The 24,512-nt window shown below is 36.7% G+C and overlaps 2 protein-coding genes across 2 annotated transcripts in view; one reads left to right on the top strand and one right to left on the bottom strand.

Annotated features, from left to right (window-relative positions):
* The first annotated feature begins 1,498 nt into the window (after positions 1 to 1,498).
* On the top strand, positions 1,499 to 9,468 carry LOC116773305 (ankycorbin). The gene is made up of 8 exons (XM_032665733.2): positions 1,499 to 1,806; positions 2,609 to 2,888; positions 4,101 to 4,234; positions 4,354 to 4,526; positions 4,667 to 4,932; positions 5,037 to 7,692; positions 7,757 to 8,151; positions 8,260 to 9,468. Exons 1-8 carry the CDS (start codon positions 1,585 to 1,587, stop codon positions 8,544 to 8,546), a joined length of 4,413 nt encoding a protein of 1,470 aa, XP_032521624.2. The 5' UTR covers positions 1,499 to 1,584; the 3' UTR covers positions 8,547 to 9,468.
* Positions 9,469 to 10,084: 616 nt separating this feature from the next.
* The window catches only part of LOC116772912 (dynein beta chain, ciliary-like), a 32,470-nt gene continuing 18,042 nt past the window's right edge, over positions 10,085 to 24,512 (bottom strand). Inside the window, exons 49-82 of the mRNA XM_061528617.1 lie at positions 23,701 to 23,829; positions 23,407 to 23,626; positions 22,551 to 22,712; positions 22,280 to 22,479; positions 22,040 to 22,206; positions 21,703 to 21,881; positions 21,490 to 21,567; positions 21,172 to 21,333; positions 20,770 to 21,018; positions 20,316 to 20,427; positions 19,977 to 20,239; positions 19,823 to 19,903; positions 19,198 to 19,413; positions 18,574 to 18,722; positions 18,347 to 18,506; positions 17,936 to 18,102; positions 17,390 to 17,591; positions 17,045 to 17,175; positions 16,477 to 16,761; positions 16,107 to 16,362; positions 15,849 to 16,030; positions 15,647 to 15,778; positions 15,405 to 15,537; positions 14,921 to 15,147; positions 14,554 to 14,677; positions 13,582 to 13,718; positions 13,120 to 13,315; positions 12,865 to 13,038; positions 12,624 to 12,692; positions 12,266 to 12,448; positions 11,846 to 12,019; positions 11,560 to 11,708; positions 11,022 to 11,216; positions 10,085 to 10,273 (exon numbers count right to left, since the gene is read on the bottom strand). Of these exons, the coding sequence (XP_061384601.1) occupies positions 10,174 to 10,273; positions 11,022 to 11,216; positions 11,560 to 11,708; positions 11,846 to 12,019; positions 12,266 to 12,448; positions 12,624 to 12,692; positions 12,865 to 13,038; positions 13,120 to 13,315; positions 13,582 to 13,718; positions 14,554 to 14,677; positions 14,921 to 15,147; positions 15,405 to 15,537; positions 15,647 to 15,778; positions 15,849 to 16,030; positions 16,107 to 16,362; positions 16,477 to 16,761; positions 17,045 to 17,175; positions 17,390 to 17,591; positions 17,936 to 18,102; positions 18,347 to 18,506; positions 18,574 to 18,722; positions 19,198 to 19,413; positions 19,823 to 19,903; positions 19,977 to 20,239; positions 20,316 to 20,427; positions 20,770 to 21,018; positions 21,172 to 21,333; positions 21,490 to 21,567; positions 21,703 to 21,881; positions 22,040 to 22,206; positions 22,280 to 22,479; positions 22,551 to 22,712; positions 23,407 to 23,626; positions 23,701 to 23,829 (5,743 nt within the window). The 3' untranslated portion in view covers positions 10,085 to 10,173. The remainder of the gene's footprint in view (positions 10,274 to 11,021; positions 11,217 to 11,559; positions 11,709 to 11,845; positions 12,020 to 12,265; positions 12,449 to 12,623; positions 12,693 to 12,864; positions 13,039 to 13,119; positions 13,316 to 13,581; positions 13,719 to 14,553; positions 14,678 to 14,920; positions 15,148 to 15,404; positions 15,538 to 15,646; positions 15,779 to 15,848; positions 16,031 to 16,106; positions 16,363 to 16,476; positions 16,762 to 17,044; positions 17,176 to 17,389; positions 17,592 to 17,935; positions 18,103 to 18,346; positions 18,507 to 18,573; positions 18,723 to 19,197; positions 19,414 to 19,822; positions 19,904 to 19,976; positions 20,240 to 20,315; positions 20,428 to 20,769; positions 21,019 to 21,171; positions 21,334 to 21,489; positions 21,568 to 21,702; positions 21,882 to 22,039; positions 22,207 to 22,279; positions 22,480 to 22,550; positions 22,713 to 23,406; positions 23,627 to 23,700; positions 23,830 to 24,512) is intronic.

Below are 24,512 nucleotides of genomic sequence, written 5' to 3' on the forward strand. Positions count from 1 at the left end.
GTATCTTTTTTACGACAAGTTTTGTTTATAAAAATAATAACCACGTTAATTTATTTGGTCTTTACTCAATTTAAAAGTTATATTCAAGCATGCGTTTTTCAGAAGAGGATATTTTATATTTTCATATAATTGAAGTTCAAGTTTGACGGAACGTAGCCTTTGTCCCCGGACCGCAATTAAGAAAAAATGGGCAGAGTTTGTTGAGCTGTTTATCGTATTGTAGCAACTTTAGAGAAATATTAAGAAGTTATTACTTTAATTTTTTATAGTAAAATGGATAATTAAAAGTTATAAAAAACTAACAAAACTTTTAGTAACACATTTTCTTTTAGGCTTTACAAAAATTCTGCTAATTTTAGGTACAATTAAATGATATCAGTGCAATCTCATTCAAAAATTTTCAATAACTTTATCTACTAAAGTGTTTATTTTCATTAATCTATCTAGGCTGATGGCGCTCCAGGGTTTATAGTCTTTTTAATACTTGTAAGAACAATATTAACATTTAATTGTAAAATTACCAGATAACTACTTACAAAGTCATAACTTAAACTGTTTGTTAATAATAACTTGAACTTTTTATTTTACGAATGAAACCTGTGTCAGTAAAAATTTCTGAAGAGTTGCTATTTTATAAGTTGCAGTTCTAAAACTCTCTGTACAATTTTTGATAGAAATAATGTTGTTTTACTAACCCTTCCTGTAAATCAAGTAAATAAGTAATACTTCTCTGAAGTACACATACAAGCTAGAACTAGAAAAATGTAAAATTTCAGTAAATTTTGTGACAAATTGCCTTATAAGTTGTAACGTTCGATGTACTGATTGAAAGTTTTCCTTTAAAGATCATCAATCACAACACACCGACGGTTATGTCATCTCCATGACAAACAAAAACTTGTAAAAGATTTCGAAGCCCTTGAAAAGTTTTCCTTTCATAAAATTAATATTCTATATAAAGCAGTAGTGAGTTCGGCGATTATTATCGGCCGGTTGGCGTGGCTTACGTCACGCATCGAGCGATAAGACTAAGGCAACTTCTCCAACTTAATGACTGCCTAATAGCCGCCCTAACTGTTACCGAGGCACCTGCCACAACAATCATGCGTCTTTAACCTTGTCCTGATTTTTAAGAAATGGCAAAGAATCAATGAATTGATTGAATATAGGTATACATTTTATTTAGTATAGACGGGTTGCGACATTATCATGCCTAACATGTGCCGAATATTTTTTTTAAACAGTTATAAAACCTGGACATGATACTTCCCTTATAAATATTTTTGTCATCCTATCCATTATCAAGTGGCTGTAGAATTTTTTTTCAGTTAGAGTGGTTCTGATAGGTTTTTTTATAACGTAAGGTCTCCTTTGTAATTAAGAAGAGGGTGACCTGGTTTTGAGCAATGGCCGGGGTTGCGTGTCGTTCAGTGGTTTGGTCCGAGTGGGCAGTAGGTGGATGCCTAGCTATGGTTACAGTTTCGTGGGTCAGTCGAGGCTTCGCGCCCATAGCGTCCGCCCGTCGCGACTCACTTTACCAATATTTACCACATGGCACGCACGCCACCTTAACCGCTTTCTGTTATGGACAAGCGCGCAGTGAGCGGCCGGGGCGAGCCCGTCCCAAGCATTCTCAAGAAATCAAATAAACATCGTTCCGGTGACCTCGTTGATAAGAGCTCAAAAATAAAACGAGAGAATAAAAGGGGTGATGTGAATATCCCTCTACCTCAAGGTTGCACTCCACTCATGTACGCTTGCCAACAGGCAAACTACAAGTCTGTTATAGAAATCCTTAACAAAGACGTAAGTTTACCGTTGTTCATACATCCAAATAATTTTAGTGATATGCCGTTTTCACCTCAAAGATATTTAAATTCGTTTCAAGTAATGTAAAGTTACTTATAATTTATTCTGATCAGGTTATATGAAACACGAACTTTATTTTTCTTTCTCGCTGGAATCACGCGATCAACTCTTTGACGCGTCTAGACATTGCATCGCCTGTAAACAATGTCGGATCGTAATAATCACGAGACTTTAACACTTTCATGATAATTCCTTTCATATATCTATTTCAACATAACGAAAATATAAATTATATGCTGAATACATAGGTTCCACTATATTAAAGATTTATAATAATAAAAATTTCATGAACTCGATATTCTAATAACATCGCAAGATAATGAAAACACACCTCAAAACATTATTTTCTTTAGTTGTGTACGATTTAAAACACTAAGTTTAAATCAAGTTAATAAATGAGTATAAATGTAAACACCGCGGAAAAGCTATCACACAGGAAAGCTTTCAAGGAAATGCACCAGGAGGGGCGACGTGAAGGCGCGGGGAATACATTACAGTCAATCAATAGGCAAAATCGGCCAATACAGTGAAAAGTTCTTACGTGCCCCACAAAGGTTGCGTTACAATGTTGCTGGCGTGTTTACCTCGTTAACATGCAGGACCGTGTAACAATCGTGGGTTAGCATTCTAGCATTTATAAAGATATCGTTATGACTAACCCGGTATTATAAAAAGATAAAGAAATAATATATATTTTAAGTAGTCATTTATTCGACATACAATATTTGTTTTTTACCAGCCATCATCAGTGCGCATCAGAGACCGTGGTCTACGCTGTGCTCTGCACTACTGTGCTTCGAGCGGTGCTGGTGTGAGCCAAGCGGCTCGGGCGGCTTGTGCCGACAGGGTGCTGATGGCAGCCAGCCACTTGGCTGACGCCCGTGACGCCGACGGCCTGACACCCCTTCATCTTGCAGTGGTCCACGGAAACGTACCACTGGTGCAAACTTTGCTCGCTGCTGGTGCTGATGTCAACGCTAAAGACAATGAACAACATACAGTGGTCCACTGGGCAACAGGTAAATATATAGGTTATTATAAAAAAAAGTCGTGAAATATAGCAATTCATAAATCCTATACTGAAAAATAGGTTTCAACTTGATATCTCTATCAATTTGCGGAAATAAAGTTACCTAGACAGACCATAAGGTTGTCATTTAGCCTTAGCATTTTCATCGCTTTCGTGGCTTTCAACATGATTCGTGCACGCAACAATTGATGGCTTATGACAATTGACGACTTACATATGACGTCCCAGACGCCAATCAAAGTTTTGTTAAATAACAAGTTATCGAAAGCGCTATTTATATTATAGCCCCTTCAAAATTTACAAATAGAAATATTTAATGAATCTTTAAAGTTATAGATTTACTTACGCCTACCGGAATGACCTTTTCTCTCTATATAAAATAGCTTCCTGCGATTACAAATATCTGCATTATGTATTTCGGACTTTATTACTGTATATTTATTTATTGTAACCCTGACCTTTCTGTACTGTTGTAGCAAAAAATATTGTTAAAGAATGTTTTAGCTCCAACAAAACAAAATCCGATTCCATAATCGCTCCTATGACGAATGGTCCCGGGTATTTTAGATTTACCGCTGATAGTCTAATAGATCCACATAATGTATATATATTTAATGATTTTGGTCGGTCAAAGGGCCGAAGTTTGTGTTCGTTGTTAGGGAGCCAAGGGGTGTCTAGCGGACACTTTATTGAACGTCGACCAAGGCCGGACCTTGAACTCATAAATCGTCTCTACCTAGGACTTGGACTCATGCCTATCACAATGGCAGTCCAAAAAGTTTTATAAAAAATTGGGCTAAAAAAGCCAATTTAAAATATAACATGGAACATTAACATTTATATAACAATAACCGCTTTTCTTTTTTTATTATATTATTCTTTTCAACAAAAATATATTGACACTTAGATCTTAACGTGGCCCACAGTCTGTCTATGTACGAAACTTAATAAAAGTAAACACATATTATATATATGAGCTCACATTCTCCATGATTCATGATAGGGGTCCGCCTGAAAAAAAATATTTTGTGTAAATTTTAAAAGAAAATTAAAATACATATTTGAATTGTTATTAAAATTAAATTAAAACAATATTTTGCATAATATATATTTAGACGTCTTATCATAACAGAATATAGATGATTGCTACATGAAACTAGTAAAAGTAATGGGAATCTATACATATACATATTTTTCTAAGTTTGTGGCGAGGTCGGCGCTCTGAGAGCTGTGTTAGTATCAGGAGCTGACGCCGCTACGCCTGACCAGCACGGCGGGTATCCTCTACACTACGCTGCTCAGATGTGTGGAGCACCAGCCGCTACTGATCACCAGGTAGTTGCGCTAATTGGATTTGCCTATACATCTATTTTATTTATTTTCAGTTTGTAGTGATTCAACGATCGAATAAGTGTGTTACATAATATGATTATAATAGTAATTAAAATCTGTAGGGCAGAGGAGCGGCGTTGGAGGTACTTCGTGCATTAGTAAGGGAAGGCGGCGCTCGGGTCGATGTCCGTGATGCTGATGGGAGGACACCTCTATTATGGGCCGCGTCAGCTGGCTCGGCCGCCGCAGTACTAACTTTGCATCAAGCAGGAGCGAGTGTAGATGATGCTGATAGGTAAAATTAATATGTTCGAATTGTTTGAATATGATTGGTAAGAGTAGGTAATTGATACCCGTATAACTAATGATAATATAGAGTATGTATGCCTTTTTCTATGTATTCTTTGCCAATATACATATCAAGGCAATTTGTAGAGATGGCCTGACAGCTTTACACTGTGCTGCGGCTAGAGGACATACCGAGGCACTTGAGACTCTGGTTGGACTGTGCGGTGCTAGGGTTGACGTCGCTGACTCACACGGCTGCACTCCGTTACATTACGCAGCAGCTCTAGGTCATGCTGACGCAACCTCAGCCCTACTGGTTCATGGCGCGGACGCACATCGACAGGACCGTAGAGGGAGGAGTCCTGCTCATACCGCTGCAGCCAAAGGGCAAATAGAAACAGTTCGCATACTAGGTTACAGATATATTACTCATAACAAACTTTTTATGTATATTTATTATTATATATATTTTATTATCTTGTTATAGATAATTTATTATAAATATTAAACGTTGCAGGCGCAAGGGGAACAAATTTATGGTTAAGAAATTCTAAGGGAGATCTTCCATTACACGAGGCCGTTGCTTCGGGTCGAAGGGAATTAGTGAAATGGCTTTTAGATGGTAGACCATCACAAGTCAATGCTACAAACCACGAAGGCCGAACTCCTTTGCATATAGCAGCAGCAACTGATAATGCTGACTTGTGTCGTCTACTTATGGATCGTGGAGCTGAGGTAAACCCTGTCGCTAAGTCATCCAAGAACGAACCCTTGACTCCCTTAGATTGTGCTATAAGTAGAGGTCATAGAGCTACTGCCAAATACCTACAAATGCACGGTGGTTTACCAGCTACTAAACTTTCAAATACTGAAATTATAATAGATGGTTCCTCTATCACCGCTTTACCAACAAGAAAAGTAACAAGTACAAAGATTGATGTTCGAGATAGAATTTTTATAGAAAAACGTGAAGTTGTTGAACTCTCAAGTCCGATCACTAATAGAAAGAAAGTAATAACTCAAAGCGATTCAGATTTCGATAAGTCATCTTCAGATGAACGTAAAGTAAAAAGAAGAACTAGAAATAAATATACGGATATTTATGCTAAGCGTAGAAAGAGGTTATCAGAAAAACAGAAAAGTTTTAGCGATGGGTGTGACAGTGAATTTGAAGAAACAAAGAAACGCGATCATTATAAACACATTATAGTAAAGCCAAAGGAAAGTAAAAGTAGATCGAAAAGTGAACCCTCTAGAAAAAGTAAAAGTAGTAAGAGTCGTGAACGTTATCACAGATCTACCTCAGAAAGTTCATCTGAAAGCTATTCCGCTAGAAGGAGAAGTAAAAGGCATCGAAAAAGAAATAAAAGGAAAACTACGTCATCATCAGAAACCACCGCATCAGATATTAGTAGACGAAGAAGTTCGAGGCATAGAGAAAAAAAAACTTCTATTCATATTGAAAACGACGACAGGAAGCAAAGTGTTAACATAATCAAATACAAAAACATAGATGATACTCGGGAAAAAGATAAAACAGTTGAAAGTGCTTCAGCAATATTGCCGTCACAAAGAACGAAAAGCGAAGAAGAATCAACAAAAAGTCAAGATATAACTAAAAAAAAAACTTATAGTGAAACAGAAACTGATACTGTGTCTGTTAAAACGAATATGGTAATAACAGAAGCCCAGATCCATATGGAACGTGAATCGAGTCAGCATGGCAGTGCAGAAATGACAGTTACTATGGATTCACTAAATAATGTTTCAATAGAGACAAGTAACTTATCTGTTACTCATAAAGATAAGAATGAAGACGAGGAAAAGAAATCCGAACCACAAGTCCCAACAGAGGAGGTAACTGAAGTAGATAAACCTATCGATGAGAGCATTGAATCAAAAGAAGAAAATAAAGTAGTTATCGAGAGTTCTGTAGAAGATGCTAAAAGTATGCATCGTACAACATCATTAGATGATTCAAAACAAAGTGAAACTAAAAATAACATATCTGATAAAGATACTCAAGAGACTTCAGAGGAACTAAAAACAAAGTCTCCATCTGTCGATAATGAAATTCCTGAAAAGGAGGCTTCCCTCACCGATAAAGAAATTAAAAGCATAGATAAATCTCAAGACGATAGTTTGACAAATAGTCAAAAACAATCTTTTCAAGTTTTGTCTGGTCCCAAGGATAGCACAACGGAAGAAAGCGCTTTAAAATCATCGGGAGAAAATGAGTCTATAAAAAAAGATGATGGAGAAGCGCTCCCTAAAGTTTCTTCTGCAGTATCATTTTCAGAAAAAGATGAAATTATTAAAATTAACGATAACGAAACAACTGCAGATCAATCAGATAATACAGAAACTTCCAATAAGATTATAGACGATGAAATAACAAAAACACCCCACGAAATCACAACTGTCTCTGAAGAAAAACCAGAATTGCAGACTGAGGCTAGAAATGAGGCCGCTGAGTTACATGTGGCCGCAGATAAAGGTATAATTAAAATTTTACCTGATGATTCAACTATGGAGGACGTAGAAAATGAAAATTTAGAACCTGATAAGTTTGTTGAATATCAAGACCTCTCTGTGACACCTATTTCGCCCAGACGAATCTCAAAATCATTAAAAGATAGTCAAAGTAGTAGCAGAAAGAGTAGCATCTATGAAACTGAAAGTTACAAGGTTTTGTCAGAAACTGTCGAAGCTGATGAAGTTAGTACAGGTATTTTAAAGAAATCAAGTTTTATTGACGATGAAAATATAGAAGGTGATACACTTGATAACACATTGAGAAGAGATAATTCTTTTAGTCGAATTCCTAGCGTCAGTGACAATGAGATTTATTACAGTCATTCAGAAGTTAATGGCAGAAGAAAACGATTTCGAAAAAAAGGAAAAATTAAAAGTCGATTGTCTTTGAGATCAAAGAGTGAAAATTCTGAAAGAGATTACGAGTCCAGTGGTTTCATGGACTCTGGTTTTGAACCTAGTCCACGGTTAGTACAAAGACGGATTATGAGTCCTCGACTACAGGCTTACTATCAACAACGAAGAAGTGCAAAATTAACGGGAAAAGTAGATAGCAAAATACCGGTCAGAAAACCTGGAGATAAAAAGGCTGTCGATATGAGATCCGTGACGCAGCGGTTGCAAACAAATATGAGAAGGTTAGTGCGAATGTTGGTTTTAAATTTGTTTTTATATTACAGTAACATAATTTATATTTTTCAGATACTACTGTGAAAGAAAAATATTTCAGCATTTATTAGAGTTAAAACGACTGCAAATAAGAACAAGCAAAGCAAACGAAGCTGTTCTAGTTAAAAGAACAATAGACGAATACAATAAGTCTAGTCTGGCCACTGTCGGCTTAGGTCCATATAATAGCACAGATTACTCATTTAGTACCTTTGAAAAATTTTTGTATGAGAGCTTGAGAAAACTACAGAAAAGTGGCAAAAAACATCTCGACAATTTGCCTGAAAGACCCATTGACTTTGATTATGGTGAGAGCGAATTGTATAAAATGACCGGCATACCTGATAACCCTTGCTTATGTACAAGCAAGACACACCGATGTTTCCACGCTGTACACGCGTACACCGGTATTCCGTGCTCTGCTTACAGTGAGTGTTAGTCATCTTGTTGCTATTTCATTAATGTATCGATATGGTGCTGTTCAAAAATAAATTGATTTTAATTTTTTTTTACGATATCAAGTCTCTATCTTGCAGTTCCTTACAAATGGAATCATCACACGATGCCGAAACCTGCTACTGCAGTGTCAAAGACGAAATCTAAAGGATTTTTACCCAAAATCAATTCGAAGCCACCATCTGGTAAAGCTCACGTCACACTTGAAGTCTCCCACGGAACCGAAAGGCAGCTGATTGCATTACCCGCTGAAAAACTTGATAAAAACAAAAGATATTATGTAACTTTCACTGTCAAAGGTTCTGAACCACCCTCTGATAATGATAACTCCTCACCAAAAACATCTAAATCGCCAAAAAGTGGCTGAAAAAAGTACCCAATGTTGAGACAAATTTATTTTGGATTTGGTCTTTATCTTATTAAACGAATACAGCCTAATTTGCATTGTGTCCCAATAAAATCATACTAACTATAATTTTGTAGGTAGTATAATTAAATATTACAAAATGGTTATGTACTTCACAAAGTTCATATACTGTTGTCTAGACTCTAGAGGCGATTACAGATAAGTAAGAATATCATAGTGTTACATAACTCCCGTCCGTCGTGATTGTAAGGTATACTAATATGAGATATATAAGTTTAATAGTATCATTAATTGATAAACATTAGAATTAAGTGAGAAAACTTTAACAAAATAACGACAATTATTTAATGATCCATCAGAAGAAAAAAAAATATTTGTCTACATATTATGAACTTGTCCTATTTTTTGATAATTATTTAGCTAAATTAACTTTACAACATAGGCATATATATATAGCGTGATATTAATATAATAAGTAAATAGAATAATATTAAGTATTTAAATGTCACGTTCCATGTTCTTTCAGATGTCAAAAAAATATTTATGTTTTCTGGCCATAAGTAATATTAATTAAATAGGCGTTTTCAGGAACCGGGTTTACCTATAAAGGAATCAGTAAGCGTTAGCAAAATAGTTACGACTGCATCTAGTCTTTATCACTGCCGTAAAAATGAAAATAAATTACAGTTTATACATTGTGTATTTTTTCGCAGCTGTAAATATTATTATACATCCTATTTTCGTAAACTATGGATTGCTATCAATTACTATGTGTCTTTATGTGTCTTACTATGTGTCTTATGTTGCTTTTTAATGTGAAAATATTATTATAAATTTTTTAATCTGTTTTGATGTACCTTTGTTACGGTTATTTTCATTTTTAGAAATACAGAATAAAATAAAACGATACGTTGGAATTTAATTTAATTTTCATTTCTTCTTACTGCAGTGAAATGACTGACTAAAAATCATAATGGGTACCAAATATACTCTTTAAAACCGGAGTTAATCTAATTTTTATTACGTATTTTTCTTGAAGTTGTGTAATGGTGACGTCCAAACAAAAAAAAAAACAATTTATAACCCGTCATGGTAAATGTCGATGTGGCAGAAACCAAAATATTTTTGTTACTAGTTTATTTTATTTTCCATTAGACTATGTGTAATTATTATTATTACTACTAGAACTTTTTATAATTCGCTAAAATCTACACTAATATACGATACGTTACTTTATTTATATTGTAAATAAAGGCGATGAAACTTTAAAATCTCTTTGGTTTATTCAATAAGGTCAAAAAGCTTTCATTGCACTTTTAAATTTAGTTACCAATTCAGTAGTAGGTCCAAACGTTTCAAAATGTCAAGAAACATTGCTTCAGTGACGTCATGACTGAATGTAGCGTTGTTTCAGAATTGAAACATCTCGTAACTTTCGTCTTATATATGTATATGGATAATTTTGGTTGACATGTTCCTGGATATTGAAGTAGTGATGTAACCTTACTTTGAATCACATATTTTACAAAATAAAATACTTTCAGTACAAAACATTTATTATATTAATAAATAAGTTAAAATAAGATAACAAAATGATAACACAATCATAAACAACATCTTCAGATACTTATACCCCCAGCAGCAGAGCGACGCCGGCGAGGGTCCATCTTGTTGGTTTGTACTTCGTCTTCAGATTGAACGTCCACACGAATGTGGGGCCACGCATACTGACGGACACACAGGTATATATAAAGTGGTCCCATTTTTTAAATACTACATTGCTAACTCGTACCTATGACCTACCGAATTGTTTACCTTTTTCAAATAGATCTGTCTAAAAGTTGGGTAAAATATATATTTTATTCACCAAATTTAATCCAAACAACCAAACTGGTCAAGCGATATAAAATTATTTGAAAATGTTAATAAACGTGGTCTTAGTGGAACTCCGAAATTCGAGCCGACCTATTTGGTACTTTTGGACCATTTTAAAAGAAAAAAAAAACTTTCCTTTTTGGGAAGACCCAAATTACGTAGAATATGTTTCAGACAAAGTTTCAAACAAATAAATTAATAACAAAGAATCTAAATTTAAATCTTCCCTGTAAACATGTTTCGTAATAAAAAAATATATATTTCATAATCTAATCAATAGCTTTTGAGAATATTGCTCTATAATATTATTACATACAGAGCGTTTCAGGTTAGGTCCTTTAAGTGATGGTGGTTTCTATTATTCCTGACCAATTTGACTCGGGAATCCCATATCCCAAACTAAACCATTCTCAAGTTATGGTCCTTAGAATTGCCTTTATACAAATTACCGATTGTCTGTCTATTCGACCCTTGTCTGTCTATTCGACCCTTTTTTGTTTTTTTCTCAATATGGTTTTCTTTATGCTATTTTTGCGTAAAAGACTAGTTGTTTTCTTATATTAAAGCATCTAGCTTGATGTCAGTCAGGTATCGTCATACCGTATCTTATAGACGGGGCACTCGTACACGTTCTTGGTGTCCTGCTTGTCCTGGGTGACGGCCTTGATGTAGATGACGGGCATCATGGGGAACAGGTCCATCATGTTGGACTCCACGATCCCGCCGGTGGCCGTGTCCCACCGGGCGCCCTCCATATACAGACCGTGGATGTTGGCACCCTCGCGGGGCGGAGCGCTGTAAGCCTCATAGTGATTTAATCCATTCAGATTATGTTTAATGTTTATTTTTAAAAGATCAAGGTCATTTCCTACTTTCTGCGAATAGAAACATTATTTATGGCTTGGAGTCAATCTCTTAATTAATACGTAAGATTTCCGCGTGTACACATTTGTCAAACTTTTTGAGACGCTCTACTACGCCTACGCATTTTTTATTATTAATCTATATCTTCATGATCCTGACGTTTCGGTTCCTTTACGGAATAGTATTAGAAAATATTGTATCATTTCCTAAATTAAATCAATAGAAATGAGAATCTGAAAGAGGTTAGTGGCAATAATGATTATAATGTACAAACTTGAAGTCTCCCCTGTTCTTTTTGGTGACGTCACAGTTGAGGCACATTTTGTCGAGGGGCCACTCGTTCTTACGAGCCGTCTGCTGCATGATGGCTGTCAGGAACGACTGCGGGTTGAAGAAGCCGGCGAGCCACACAGCGGGCGGCAACTTAAGATATAAAGACAGGTTGGAAACGAGGCGTACTCAGCTTGATGGGTCATCACTATTCTGACGCAATTTTTTAGCTAACAAAAGTAAACAAGTGACGTGATATCTTATTAGCAACTAATACATATGTGACTAACATTAAAGTCGCCCGACCAATTCTCCAACTCGGTGAGTCTAAGACAGAGGTCTGAGAACCAAGCGGCCAGACCTAACAGACTGGGGTAGGCGAGGTTGGACCACGAGGCCGGCACGTGGTCCATGAACAGAGACTCCATCAACTTCTCCATATCACTGCTTATGGTCAGCTCTCCCTGGAGATATGAATAGTTCAGCTTATAATACACGAAGGAAAAATGCGGGACAAAACAGGATTTATACTTTCTAAAAGCTTTCTAGTCAACGTCCATTTTAAATTTTTTTTGCTACTTATTTATTCAGTTCTTACTAAAATTTATTGAAAATAGTTTTCACTCTTGTTCCGACACTACTGACTGTAGTTAAGTAGTAAACAATTCTAAGTGACTGCGTTTTCAAATCCTCTCACAGAGGTTGTATACCTTAAGTCCCAACTCCAACTCTTTAAGCGACCGTCGTATCTCGCCCATGAGCCTGTTCATCCTCTCACACTCCTGTAGCGCTACGATCGTGTATGGAGTCAGTTCCTCCACCTTCCCCATCAGTTCCACCAAATTGAACGGCTCCGGCACCCTGTCCATTATATCGTCAAGGATATATCTGACCTGGAGACAAATGCTATATTGTAATAAAACTATATAATATAATATGACACTCCATGATCCCACGATATTTGAGACAGGCCTATTCGTTACATGTATTTTTTTTCGAATACAAAGAATTACATTCTAAAAATATCAATAATATCATGTCAAAATATATAAGTTCGTTCATTCTTACTATTTCTTCTTTACTAGCACCGCCTCCAGCCTGCGCTCCGGCGTCTCGGGGTTGCATTTCAAATACCACCTGAATAAGATTGAAATTCAGAAAACAGAATTATGATTTTAATAAACCGTTAGGTGCAAATAAAACACTTGCTGCAAAAAAGTGTTTTTAATCTTCTCCTAGTGTATGAAAATGCCAAAAGAAAAAATCGTATACCAAGTAATAAGTTGTAAGTGATTGTAAATTTGTGGACCTTAAACAATCTTTGTGACACTGTAGTCAAATATCCGATTTCAGCATTAGGATGTAATCCGTATAGATACGGTGTCTCATCAGGAAGGAAGTCGTCTATGTACTGGTGGTAGCCGGCGTAGTCGGAATTCGGAGGCGATATGAAGCCCGGCGCCAGGGTGAGCTCTCCATCGACCTAGACAACTCGTATCATGAAAAATATGTTCCAAGACACATGCTATGAACAATGTTCGAGTACTAAAGTCCATCCACTCACCAATTCAGGCTGCATGTACTCCAAGAGGAAGGTTCGGCAGAGCCTTCGATCCCAGTCGTCGGTGATATGCCCTCCATACATAATCTCTCCAAAAAGGTATCTCAGATCTTCCCAGGGCACGCGAGGGTTCGCCTCCAGGTAGTTATACAGCACGTACACACATATCGTGAGATCGCCGAAGTTGAACGGATATACTCTATAGCAAATTATAGTTAGTTATAATTATAAGTTTCAGTTCATAAAAAAATTATGTGAAGAGGAATTTAGCCTTTACGAGTAAATAAAAAAATTGATATCAAAAATACTGTCAGTACTATTATTTGCATTTTATTATGCACGTATTTTGACGACTTCATTTTATACGGTTGTATATTAAGAATCATCATTAAGTTTTTTAAACTCAAATGTTAATTTTTTACGTTATAAAAAATATATATTAATCACGTGTAACCAATCTCAAACCTGTTCCATCCTTGAGGACCAAACTTCCGTCTCTCAGCCACAACAGCGTGGAAGTAGCAGAGAGCGAACAAAACAGATTTAAATTCAGCCTCTTTACTGCACATCTCCAGCGTTTCCTGACTGAAGTTGTCTAAAGCCTGCAAGATATAATTTTAATAATAAATTATCAATAACGGTACTTATAATTGTATTTCAAGAACACAAACAACAACGAAATCTTTTTTTATTTAAATGAAACTAGTATTTTTCGGAACCGTGATCACGGTTGCTAAAAAGTAACCAAAACGTCGGGAGTATGTAGTTTCTTACAAAAATAAATCACGCGTAGTTTATCCGAAAAATACTAGTTTAATTTAAATGAATAAAAATCGCGAAAACCTTAGATCTCATTAAATCTTTATTTTATGACTGCTCATGGTTGGGAGATAAATCCCCCCGCCAGGGTTTATAAATAATAGACCCAGGAAACTAAAATCTAATAAACAAGGGCACAGAGTAAAATGAAACGCAGCCACATTCTATACAAGATATTAACATCCCTAAAACTCTACTAGAATTGGAAAATGTCCTCGAAAATCCTCGAAAATCGAAACTCGTGACTTAGTACATACTGCTTAACGGCTTCTTAGAAGTACGGAAAGCAGAAAAAAGAAAATGCACAAAACTATGTGCTTTAGTAGAAAAATGTTTTATCTGACCTATGTGGAGTAGGAGTTATAGCTAAAGACTACCCACCACCCAACAAACGAAAATTATAGAGTTCCATGAAGACTTGATCTCAGAATATCTAACTGCGCGGCCATAAACAACCAGCAGCAATAGTTTAAGTACATGTCCAACGGAGAATGTTAAATTATAAACGAAAAACCGAAACATAAAACTGTCTACACACAAATAGGGACCCGTATCAAGAAAGTTCCCCCAATGGACAAATATAAACTAAAAGTGTACCGTCTCATACGTATTTATCACCTTATGTAAGTTGGCCCACATTCCAATCGGTGGTTCGTTTGTGATCTTGATGGCGGACTCCAGGATGCCCTGCGGTATGATGTGGTAGGCTGGATCCGCGGCCGGCTCAGCGCTCAGGTACAAACTATAAAGATCTTGTCTAGTTATAATAAATTGACCACTACATAGTGTTTGGTTGGTATTTCTCTGCAGGATTACAATATGAAAAAAAAGGAAGTTACATTATACTCCAGTTAGTTAAGTGTTAATGTGCTGAAGCATTTCGTTGCCACATATTTGAATAATAGCTTAAACCAAACCATGGCTTGAACCTGTGTATTTGCGTTTCTAAATGATTATCTTAAATAACGTTAGTTATAATTAATACCGGTAGTCTTCCAACGGGCTTTCAAAGGTTTCCTCCATCTTCTTCTCGAGCGTGGGTAGCCACTTGGCGACGAGATGCACGTTTTGCAGTATGACCCAGTGCCCTCTCTCTGAAGCTATCCCCATCGCCTCTTCAGCCACTACTTCCTGTCCTTGGCCAAGTGACACGATGTGAAAGTTTTTCTTGTCCGTAGAAAATCCTAGCTTGCGACCCAATTTTTCTACATCCTGTACATAAGAACATTACGAAGACCTTAAAATTATTGTTATGGCATCGTGAAGTACCCATTACATACACATTATATTAATATCCGTTTTGATTTATTACGTATATGAACCAATCGCTATGTTTAGGTTCATTGAACTCATCTCATATATTGTGCAACATAAATTGGTGAGCAGAAAAAAATCAGTGAACAAAAGTAAAAACAGAAGACGAGTAAAAATCTAAATTGAACCAAGTTATACATTTCTTATATAATAACCTTAACGGGGTCTACTCCTGGAGACAAAATGAAAAAAACTGGTGTCGTTGAAGTACTTTCTTCGTAAGACTTGGAGAATGGCGGTGTTCGGGCTTCCACGTATTTGGTTCCTAAATTTTCTTCACAGAAGGCCCTTGGATTTTTAAGTCATAAAATTTCATTATTATCAGTTCGAAAATTATAAAATTTTAAGTAAAATAGTTATGTGCAGAAGATAATATTATTATTAATAGATATGTTACCCCGAGGCATAAGACATACGGTCCGGTCTTAAAGCTCTTAAAATACAAAGTCTCTGTAGTGGTGTCTTATTCTTCCACTCGCCAGGTAACTTGTCTCTCTCTGGAGCTTCACCGTCAGTGTATTTTTGCCACCTACATTATAAAAAAATATCTTAATAAACATCAATGAAAATATGTATAGATTTATTAAAATATTCTGTACCTCTTGCTAGCTCCTTCTATATCCTTATCGAGGTTTTCAAACGCATCCATCTTGGAGAGAGCCACGATTCCACCGAAACAATTATTAGACAGCCAGGTATAAGGAGAGTTCGCTGGCGCAACCGCATACTTCAGCAGGAAGTCTAATTCTCTGGGATCTATTTTGCCCTCTGCTTGTAAAACCTACGAGTATAAAAGATATCCATAGTTAGGGAGCTATGGATCCCTCAATGTACTTACTTTAAAATTTAATACGAACCTGTAGAGTGATGAGGAATAAGAAAACCAGTTTATCCTTCTCGAACAGTCCTCTGCTCGTGTAAATAAACACGGCGAACGTGATACTGTCCAGTAAGTTGTAGACGCGTGTCTCCAATTCATCGGAGGGAGTCGTTTTAGACAGCGCGTCCTTGAACACGACGCTGTAGGCTTTCAGAGAGAACTGGTACATCGGGTTTATTTTGTACAGGTCGTTTAATATGAAATATAAAATTGAAGCACGCGTCGCTGCTCGTCTGTTGTGAACAAGTATAAAAAAATGATGTTAAAATCTATTCAATAATAGAATAATCATAGAACAAAGTTCCGAATTTTAATTTCTACGCAAATTTATTAATAGTCTTTTGAACCTGTATCTCTCACGGGCTTCATCAATTTTAACAGCTGTGACCTTCCCTTCTTCCACCTTCACTTCAATGTCAGCAGCCGTCTTCTTCGTGGTCTCCAGATTAATGACCAGGGCCGAGTCGCTGAGTATATCAGGACCAGCCGATGACAGTCGCTTTAAAAGATCGTCTTCTAGACTCTTCAGTGTGATTTTGAAATCGTTCTGTTGTTTGGTAAGACCAGCTCTCAACGCTTCCAAATCTGGTCTCTCGGCTTTAACTACTTCTCCAAGTAGCTGTTCTTCTAGACTAAATGCAGTAATAATATACAAATATGAAGTGACATCTTTGTAAGCTTTTTAGGAATGTTTGTGCTCAAATGAGCTAAGCAATTAGAATTTAGATGGTCCAGTGCAGAAAGCTCTAAATTCAAATTCAATACAATGCAAAAAATAAAAAATCAAATTCGAAGATCCTTTTCTCTTTATCCTTTCATTCATTTCTCATTTGTTTCAAAGAAACGAGGAAAATTATTCAGAAATATATATAGTAATATTACTAAGAGACTAAAAAAAATGACTAAAATTCATACCCATCTCTCGTGACAGTGAAATTTATAAGTGTGCATTGAGCTTGCATCTCCGGCTGGTAGTGGGGATTCGCCAATTTCGTTTGGATTATCAGACGGAAATTCTGATGATAGTCTATCTCTCTGTCTCCGATCTGAGACACAGGAATCAAAATAAGTAAGTAATCTATTAAATTATTGATTTTCTATCAAGAAGCACACTTCAATATGCTTCACTAGAGGTCCAAAGTGAAAAAGTAAAACGAGAAACTAGAGATCACATGAGATTATTCACAACATTAAGGTTTCGATGACGAACAAGAAGTTGTATCTGATGCGGTAAACCGATCAGCTCAGGGTGATTGATACCTTAAGCACGCGTCCTTTCCTGATGAGCACTCGTCCGAGGAGCGGTTCCAGTACAGCATCCACAGTCTCCCCGATGTTCTCCAACAGCACCACATCTCCGTTACTGACGGCCCTCTCGATGCGGTCCAGGTAATTGCGCTGTGTTAGACGGATCACCACAAGACCGTCGCCGTACCGTGACTTTATCCATTTTATGCCTTGGCTGTTTTTCAAAATATATAATGTACTTAAGTATTGAAGTACTATATTTATTTATTTTTAGTACCGAAAGTGCTTTCACCAATTCCATTCTAATTTCAGATCGAAAATCAATAAGTAACGTTTACAATATATCACTATATGTTGGCATTTTCACTAGTAGTATGTAAACCTTTGCTATTGAGGCATGTCAAAAGACCAAAAAAAAATATTTTTTGTGTAAATTGTATTTTACATCTAGAATATATTATAATTTTATTTATAAATATAATGTCTATTCTATTTTCTGGCTTAAATCATGTATTACGATGTAATTATTATTATATTCAGCATAGTATTGGTCCGTACAGTTGCGGGTCTATCATTAGCGGCCACCTCGCCGAGTTGGTGAGTATGGTCGCGTTCTCTGTGCTCATGGTGTCTGTGGGGAGACCCTCGTTGTTCCATGTTGCCACCTGAGCGTCGTCAGTCAACATGCTCAACGGCTCCAGACCTTCCGTTGTTTCTATTTTGGGCTGGAGGCATATATTTAATATACACCAAAGTGTAAATGTTTATTTATATTTATTATAACCCAATGAACTTACTGTCGTGACAAGAATTTTATTACTTGTTAATTATAATATTGTTAAAAGTCATAAATACAAATAAAAAACAATGAATTAGTAATACGCTAACCGTTATGGACCTCAGAATATTTGTTAACATTCTTTATCTTGTCTCGTTGGCTCCACTATTATAATATTATGTCTAACTCACGTCAGTCTTCTCGAGGGTGGGTAACCAGTCCTCGTTGATGAGCAGCAGCCGGTAGCGTCTAGTGAAGCAGCCCACGTAAGATATGAAGGCCGTCACCACCAGCACATCTCCTGGCAGCATCAGACCAGACTCCTTAAGATTCACCACCGTAGCCGACCATCTGCGGTGAGATATCAACGTTACAAGGTAATAACATCTTTAGTGTTATTCCCACTTGCTTTCAAAACCTTATTTTCTCTGAAGCCAAGCCATTCACGAGTCTGTTAGCCAAGTCGATTGTATAGTTCGTGGCATCCGCTTCCGCTTGGCACTTCATTTTTTCATTAACGGCTTCTTGGAACGCTTTAAGCAATTCTTCCAACTTTTCTTCTAGTTCCTATAGAAAAAGTATATATTGAAATACAATACTTCAGATTATTATCTTCCTCAGAAGAATTTTTGCTATTACAATTTAAATTGTGAGGACATGTAAATATATGAATACGGTCTACCTAGCAAAGATCCGGCTTGATTTTCATTACACTAGACAAGACAACAAATAAATTAAATTATCACGTTAATTAGGGATAATTTATGAAGATGTTGCATAAGTTGTTTCATAACGTTCATAGATTAATAAAAATATAGACATCTACATTGATTACAATTATATTTAGGCAATAAACGGGTTTCCTCAGTAGGAGCTTAACATTCAGAAAGATATTAAAGTATGTCAAGCGAAATACCGAATCTGCGTAAATAAATCTTCAGTTTCTTGGCGAGAGAATTCATCAGCAATTATCGCTACCAGCTTAAAGATTGAAGATACAAACTCTTATAAAAACTTATATATAATGTGTGTGCTGTTATACATGAATCTGTTCTGTGAGGAAGGCCAGCTTGTCTCGCGCGGCCTGTAGCTCGGCGTTGGCGGCGTTGAGCGCGCGTCGCTTGGGCTCCACCACCACGTAGACGTCGTAGAACTTCACGATGTTGATGACCCACGAGCAGAGCCCGGCCGCGGCCGCTGACTTGGACATTATGAACTCCGCGTTGAACTCCGGGTTCTTTATATATGGGAGTACCGCCTGTGGGCCGTAAAGCAGATGGGTGAGTGAAGGTATAAATCTTACTAAACGGGGAGATGGGTTCATGGATCGATGGATAGAAGAGTAGACTCAGGAAGTATTAATTAATACTGTAATTCAATTAATTTTTATGTTGAAAAAAAATTGTTTTATTTTATTTTGCGACTATCATTATAGTATTTCTGCCCGGCCGGGCCAGAGTGTAGACATTTTGATTATATGTATATACAAGTATATACATATGTACTTAATTCGAAAATGTTGTGGATCTAGAAACACACTGTTCTGAATTGATTTACAATTTATTTGTGGTATTTAACTTTTTTATTATGTTTCTTATGTAACATTTAAATTATTCAAGTAAATGAGATAGTCGTCTGATGTGATAATTTACATAAAAATTATTTACCTTGATGACATCAGGGTGTATGTTTTCTTTATCGTAGTACACCAGGTCGTATAGGAACTGGTCCACCTTAGCCATCATCAGCTGCGAATACAGTTTATTCATATAACTATATATATCACCAAAATGACCAGTCACCGTATTGGTTATCTTTTACCTTGCAGGCCTTCCATGACCTATCTTTAGGTATTTTTCCTTTCTTAGAGAACAGCACTAACACAGCAGCTGTAACATTCACCACGGCGTCCGGCGGCGATCCGAATGACTTTAATTCAGTCAGATTGTTTTTATTCAATGTATTCAAGGCCTCCTGCGCTGCGATCAACGCTGGCTCCGCTTTGGCCAGATCGTCCGCGCAAATCTTTGCTTTTATCGTTACGTCTTCTTCAATAACTTTCACTTTCTTTTCCTCCTCGGCGGCTATTTAAAAATTTATACACAGAATAAAAATGATTCAATTAGATATTTCATTGGTTTTGTAAATGCATTGTTATACCGAAAGCTTTCTCCTTCGATACTTTTTCACTTTCAGCGCCAACAACTTCTATGAGTTCTTCGGCGGCCTTGTTTTTGACTTTAAGTATTTGTTCTTGCTCAGCGAGTGTCACCTGAACGAAACAATCACAGCGTCTCAAAATATTAACCCTCATTATTATAACTAATTCCCTGTTATTTTACAGTAAAGAATAGTGCTTTTAGGTCCATGTTGCAAAATATTATGTTTTAATACAAATTTGCAACGTTATAACCGTAGGGTTACCATACAAAGAAAATCTATTGGATATTATTAGTCCATGTGGAGTTCCTGCAGTTAATGTATTGTTTATTTGGCTGTCTCTTAGACTAGTGATAAGCTGATGCTGAGATAGTGCGTTTATATACCTAACAAAGGGTGAAAGAATAGAAAAAAAAATTTATGACATTAGGAAGATTAAGGGAATTAAGGTCACCTTCAACACCGCCACATCAGCTGCACAAGACGCCAGCTTCTCCAAGCCATTTTCTAGTCTAAAAATCATCATCTTCAGATTCTTTGTTTTTTCGTTCAATAATTTCCCATACAACGATATCTGTTCCAAGAATGTTTTGGGCGTCGTGTAATTGTACCTCCGCTCGTTTTGAAAATACACAGCGGACATCTGATTCACGCTTTGGTGTACGTGGGACATGAAGTTGGAAATAGGATCCACGAGGTGAGGCTGTGAAACATGATTCTTCTTAAACCAACATCCACTCAGTGCACAAGTCATTATGATGAAAGGTGGAAAGTTATTTATTTACCTCTTCAATTTTGAGGCTGACACTAAATTATATTATATATACACATTACATCTGTTATTCAATATACATACGGGTAGGGATTCAACTTCAGCGATAAATCTTTTGGAGACCGACCGCAGCGCCTCCTGCGGCCACTCGTGGAACCAATTTATGGCTGAGCAGTTCACTATGGAAGGGAACTTACGAGCTCGCACACGGAGCGTCGCGCCCACCGGCGAGAAACACAACACTACCTGCGAGCGAGCGGTGACGGACAGACAATGCTATTAATATCATTGATAAGAGCCCATTGGTTCGTGGTTCCATATTTGAATTCTTATTACAAAAACTGCTAATTTAACAACTTGATTGGATACAACTTAATGTAAATTGTCGTTAATATATTTTACCTTCAACATTGTCCGAACCCTGTTGATAAAAAATCTCCAGCAGTTTTCCCGTGTGTCAGGCACTCCGGAAGCTTTGGTCTGTTGATCAGTAGAAAAATAACACAATATGTATTTTCATATTTATAAGTTTATCAAAAAGAAGAAGAGATGAGTATACCATGCCGCGATATATTTGCTATACAAAGAAAGATTAACTAAAAAACAAAAGACTACCTCTCCTCTGACACCATTAATGATATTCTCTATTTCATCATCAGCAAACAGTTCTGGTATCTCTCCCGAAGCCAGCAGATCGTTAATGAGCACCAGGAACCTCTCTTCAGCCACCTGTCCGTCTGTCATAAGAAACACACTGCCGATGTTCTTGAGACCCGCCTTCATGTTCAGTGCAGCTGTTACAGGTGTAATAATATCACTTATGTAATTGGGATAAGAATATGAATCAATACATTATTTAGTTTCCTTTGCACGACAATACGCATCAAATCACTTCTTCTTGATAAATTTTGTGAATCTAAATAATATATAGTATTATGTCTACATCCAGTACCGAGATCAACTTTGAGGTCGTTTATACTGTATCCTTTTCTCAATTGTATCTGGAACACTTCTAGCGACGAAATAAAAGATGATAGGCGGGAAAGGGACTGCTTTCCTGAACCGCCCACACCCACCAACAGGGCGTTGCCGCGAGGTGCTTCCAGGATACGGTTAATCCTAAAAATAGCTCTTTATACATACTGATCTCACACTATCAGAAGTTAGCAACCAATGGTCTAAACTAATTTACCTGCAAATATGGTACATGGCGTCCTCGAAAAGCACAAGATTCATAGTTGCTACTAAATCATTGTAAGATGAGAGAGACTCGTCGAGGAGTCGTTTTATATGCGGCCAATCCTTGATCGGAAAGTATTTTGGATCACCAATCCCTTCCGCGAAATGGCAATAGATTAATGGCTTCTCGAACACCACATTTTCATCAAAATCCTATTAAAAACATTTTTTTAAACATTAAGGGACACTGCTATTTCTGCAAAGATTAAAAAACGGATACCGACTTCACAATTTTTCTTGATGGTGTCGCCTATGAGTTTGCTGAAATTCTCGTTGTCAACAGCATCGACTAGTTTGTCGGAGTATACTCTGTAAGCTTCGTGCATCCACAGCCTTATCAATTCAGAGGGTTGTTTTATAGCGTCTCCGGTTGTAAATAATATACCCTGAAATCAGACATCGTCGAAGCATCCGAACAGTACAAATCATATTCCTCTCTCAAGCATTAACGTTTCAAGACGGACAGCCATTTCGTAGGTAGTCCTTACAAGTGTCCATATAAAAATAGTTACTACAGTCAAGATCTTTGTCATTTTAGTATACTCCTATATAATTCATCTTGTGTTAAATATTGTGAAAAAAAAAATCCTTTATTACAGTTTATATTGATTATAACTACATTGTGTTCCTTTAATTGATATAAAATCATATAATTTAAATAAAACTTGGTCGAAATTATGTCTTTTAGCTCCAATATAAACCAAAAGCGAAATAACCTAAAAAAAAATTTAAAGGATCAACGTTAAGGTTAGTTAGCAACAACAGCGCGCTTTCTTTCTATGGAGCTCATTTTTTTTGGCATTCTTGATGTACTTCTCGGTTACTGAATGTGGTATAGAAAGAAGCTTTCTTAAAAATTTAAAATTGTATTCCGCTCCATGCTCACTTTATGTAATGCAACTACAAAGATTTGATTATCTCTCTTACCCCACGCTATTTTAATATCATAAACTATTTTAAAATATGTTGGCGCGAAAATAAGAAAACACAATGAATAATCATCTAAAAATTACAAATTCCGAATTCTAAAATAATACATATTTTTTTAACCGTTTTTTACGGCCTGACTTAGTGTATTACCTGGAATATGTTTGACAGGTCCCTCAAGTTGAATAGGTAATGGAACTTGATAGCCGTTGGTAGGAAGGTGGAAGACAGCTTGTTGTGGAGCGCCAGGGCTGTATTGACCAGGGTCTCGCTAAAGCGTTGCACCACAGGCCCAAACTTGTTAAGAGGGTTAGCTAGATGCTGCGATAAGATCTGCTTGTAGATATGGAAGCACGCGTCCAAGCCGGGGAAACTGGGGTGAATAACAATAGTTGTAAGGAGGGAAAATAAGTAATACGTTTACCTTATGGCATATATTATTATTACCTTACGGCAAAGGTGCAGAAATGTCTTTGCAATCGTGGATCGATAGTAAAGGAACCCGCGGTGGGATTCATGCACGAAACAAACATACAGTTGGAAATGTCCTTCAAGCTAAGTTTCTGTCTGTCATACCTACAAATAAATTCACAGTGAGGATTATATATATACATTTGGGAGAATGTTGTCATGTCAGAAACTATTTAATGGTGCTTTAACTAGGGTAGACAATGTAGGCTTATCAATTCAGCAGGTGCAAAATACTACATACAAGAGTGATTAGGCTGTGTGTGTGAGTAGGCAATTAGTATTTCAGGATTATAATAGCATTTCGAATAATTAATACAGGTTCCGTTAGACAAAACAGTTTCAGCAAATATTTGCACGACATAATATACACAAAAGCAGTTCCAGAGAAAACACAAAACTTACACAAAAGTTTGCATCGTCATACTACATACGTTGCATTTAAAGTTTTTCATTCAGATCTCTATATCAATATTTATAACATTGCGGACGAAGACTTATTGCGTTTATATGCAGGAGAAAAGCACTCGAGGATTATGTAGCTTGGGCAGAGCAGTTTTGTTCCATCTGTGCGAGAGTTGATGGAAACAGCATAAGCGATATGATGCCAGTGGCACGAGACTATCGCATCAATGGTCGACAGTGAACGTTTATTAGTTATAATTGCCGTTCACGTTTTCTACAAGCAAATGAACGTCGGAAAAGAGTTCTTGAGCGGATTAATGTGTGCGAGTCTTACGTTAGAAGTTTAAGAGAAGCATATGAGATGAAATCATGAAGAGTTTCTTAGG

The sequence above is a fragment of the Danaus plexippus genome (genome assembly GCF_018135715.1).
Source record: "Danaus plexippus chromosome 18 unlocalized genomic scaffold, MEX_DaPlex mxdp_35, whole genome shotgun sequence".
In the NCBI taxonomy this organism is placed as follows: domain Eukaryota; kingdom Metazoa; phylum Arthropoda; class Insecta; order Lepidoptera; family Nymphalidae; genus Danaus; species Danaus plexippus.

What these genes read in the sequence shown, in the direction of transcription:
- LOC116773305 (XM_032665733.2), top strand. Translation starts at nt 1,585, where the DNA reads ATGGACAAGCGCGCAGTGAGCGGCCGGGGCGAGCCCGTCCCAAGCATT. An exon ending in AGTGGTCCACTGGGCAACAG is followed by an intron (nt 2,889 to 4,100) that starts GTAAATATATAG and finishes TATTTTTCTAAG; the next exon opens with TTTGTGGCGAGGTCGGCGCT. An exon ending in AGTGTAGATGATGCTGATAG is followed by an intron (nt 4,527 to 4,666) that starts GTAAAATTAATA and finishes GGCAATTTGTAG; the next exon opens with AGATGGCCTGACAGCTTTAC.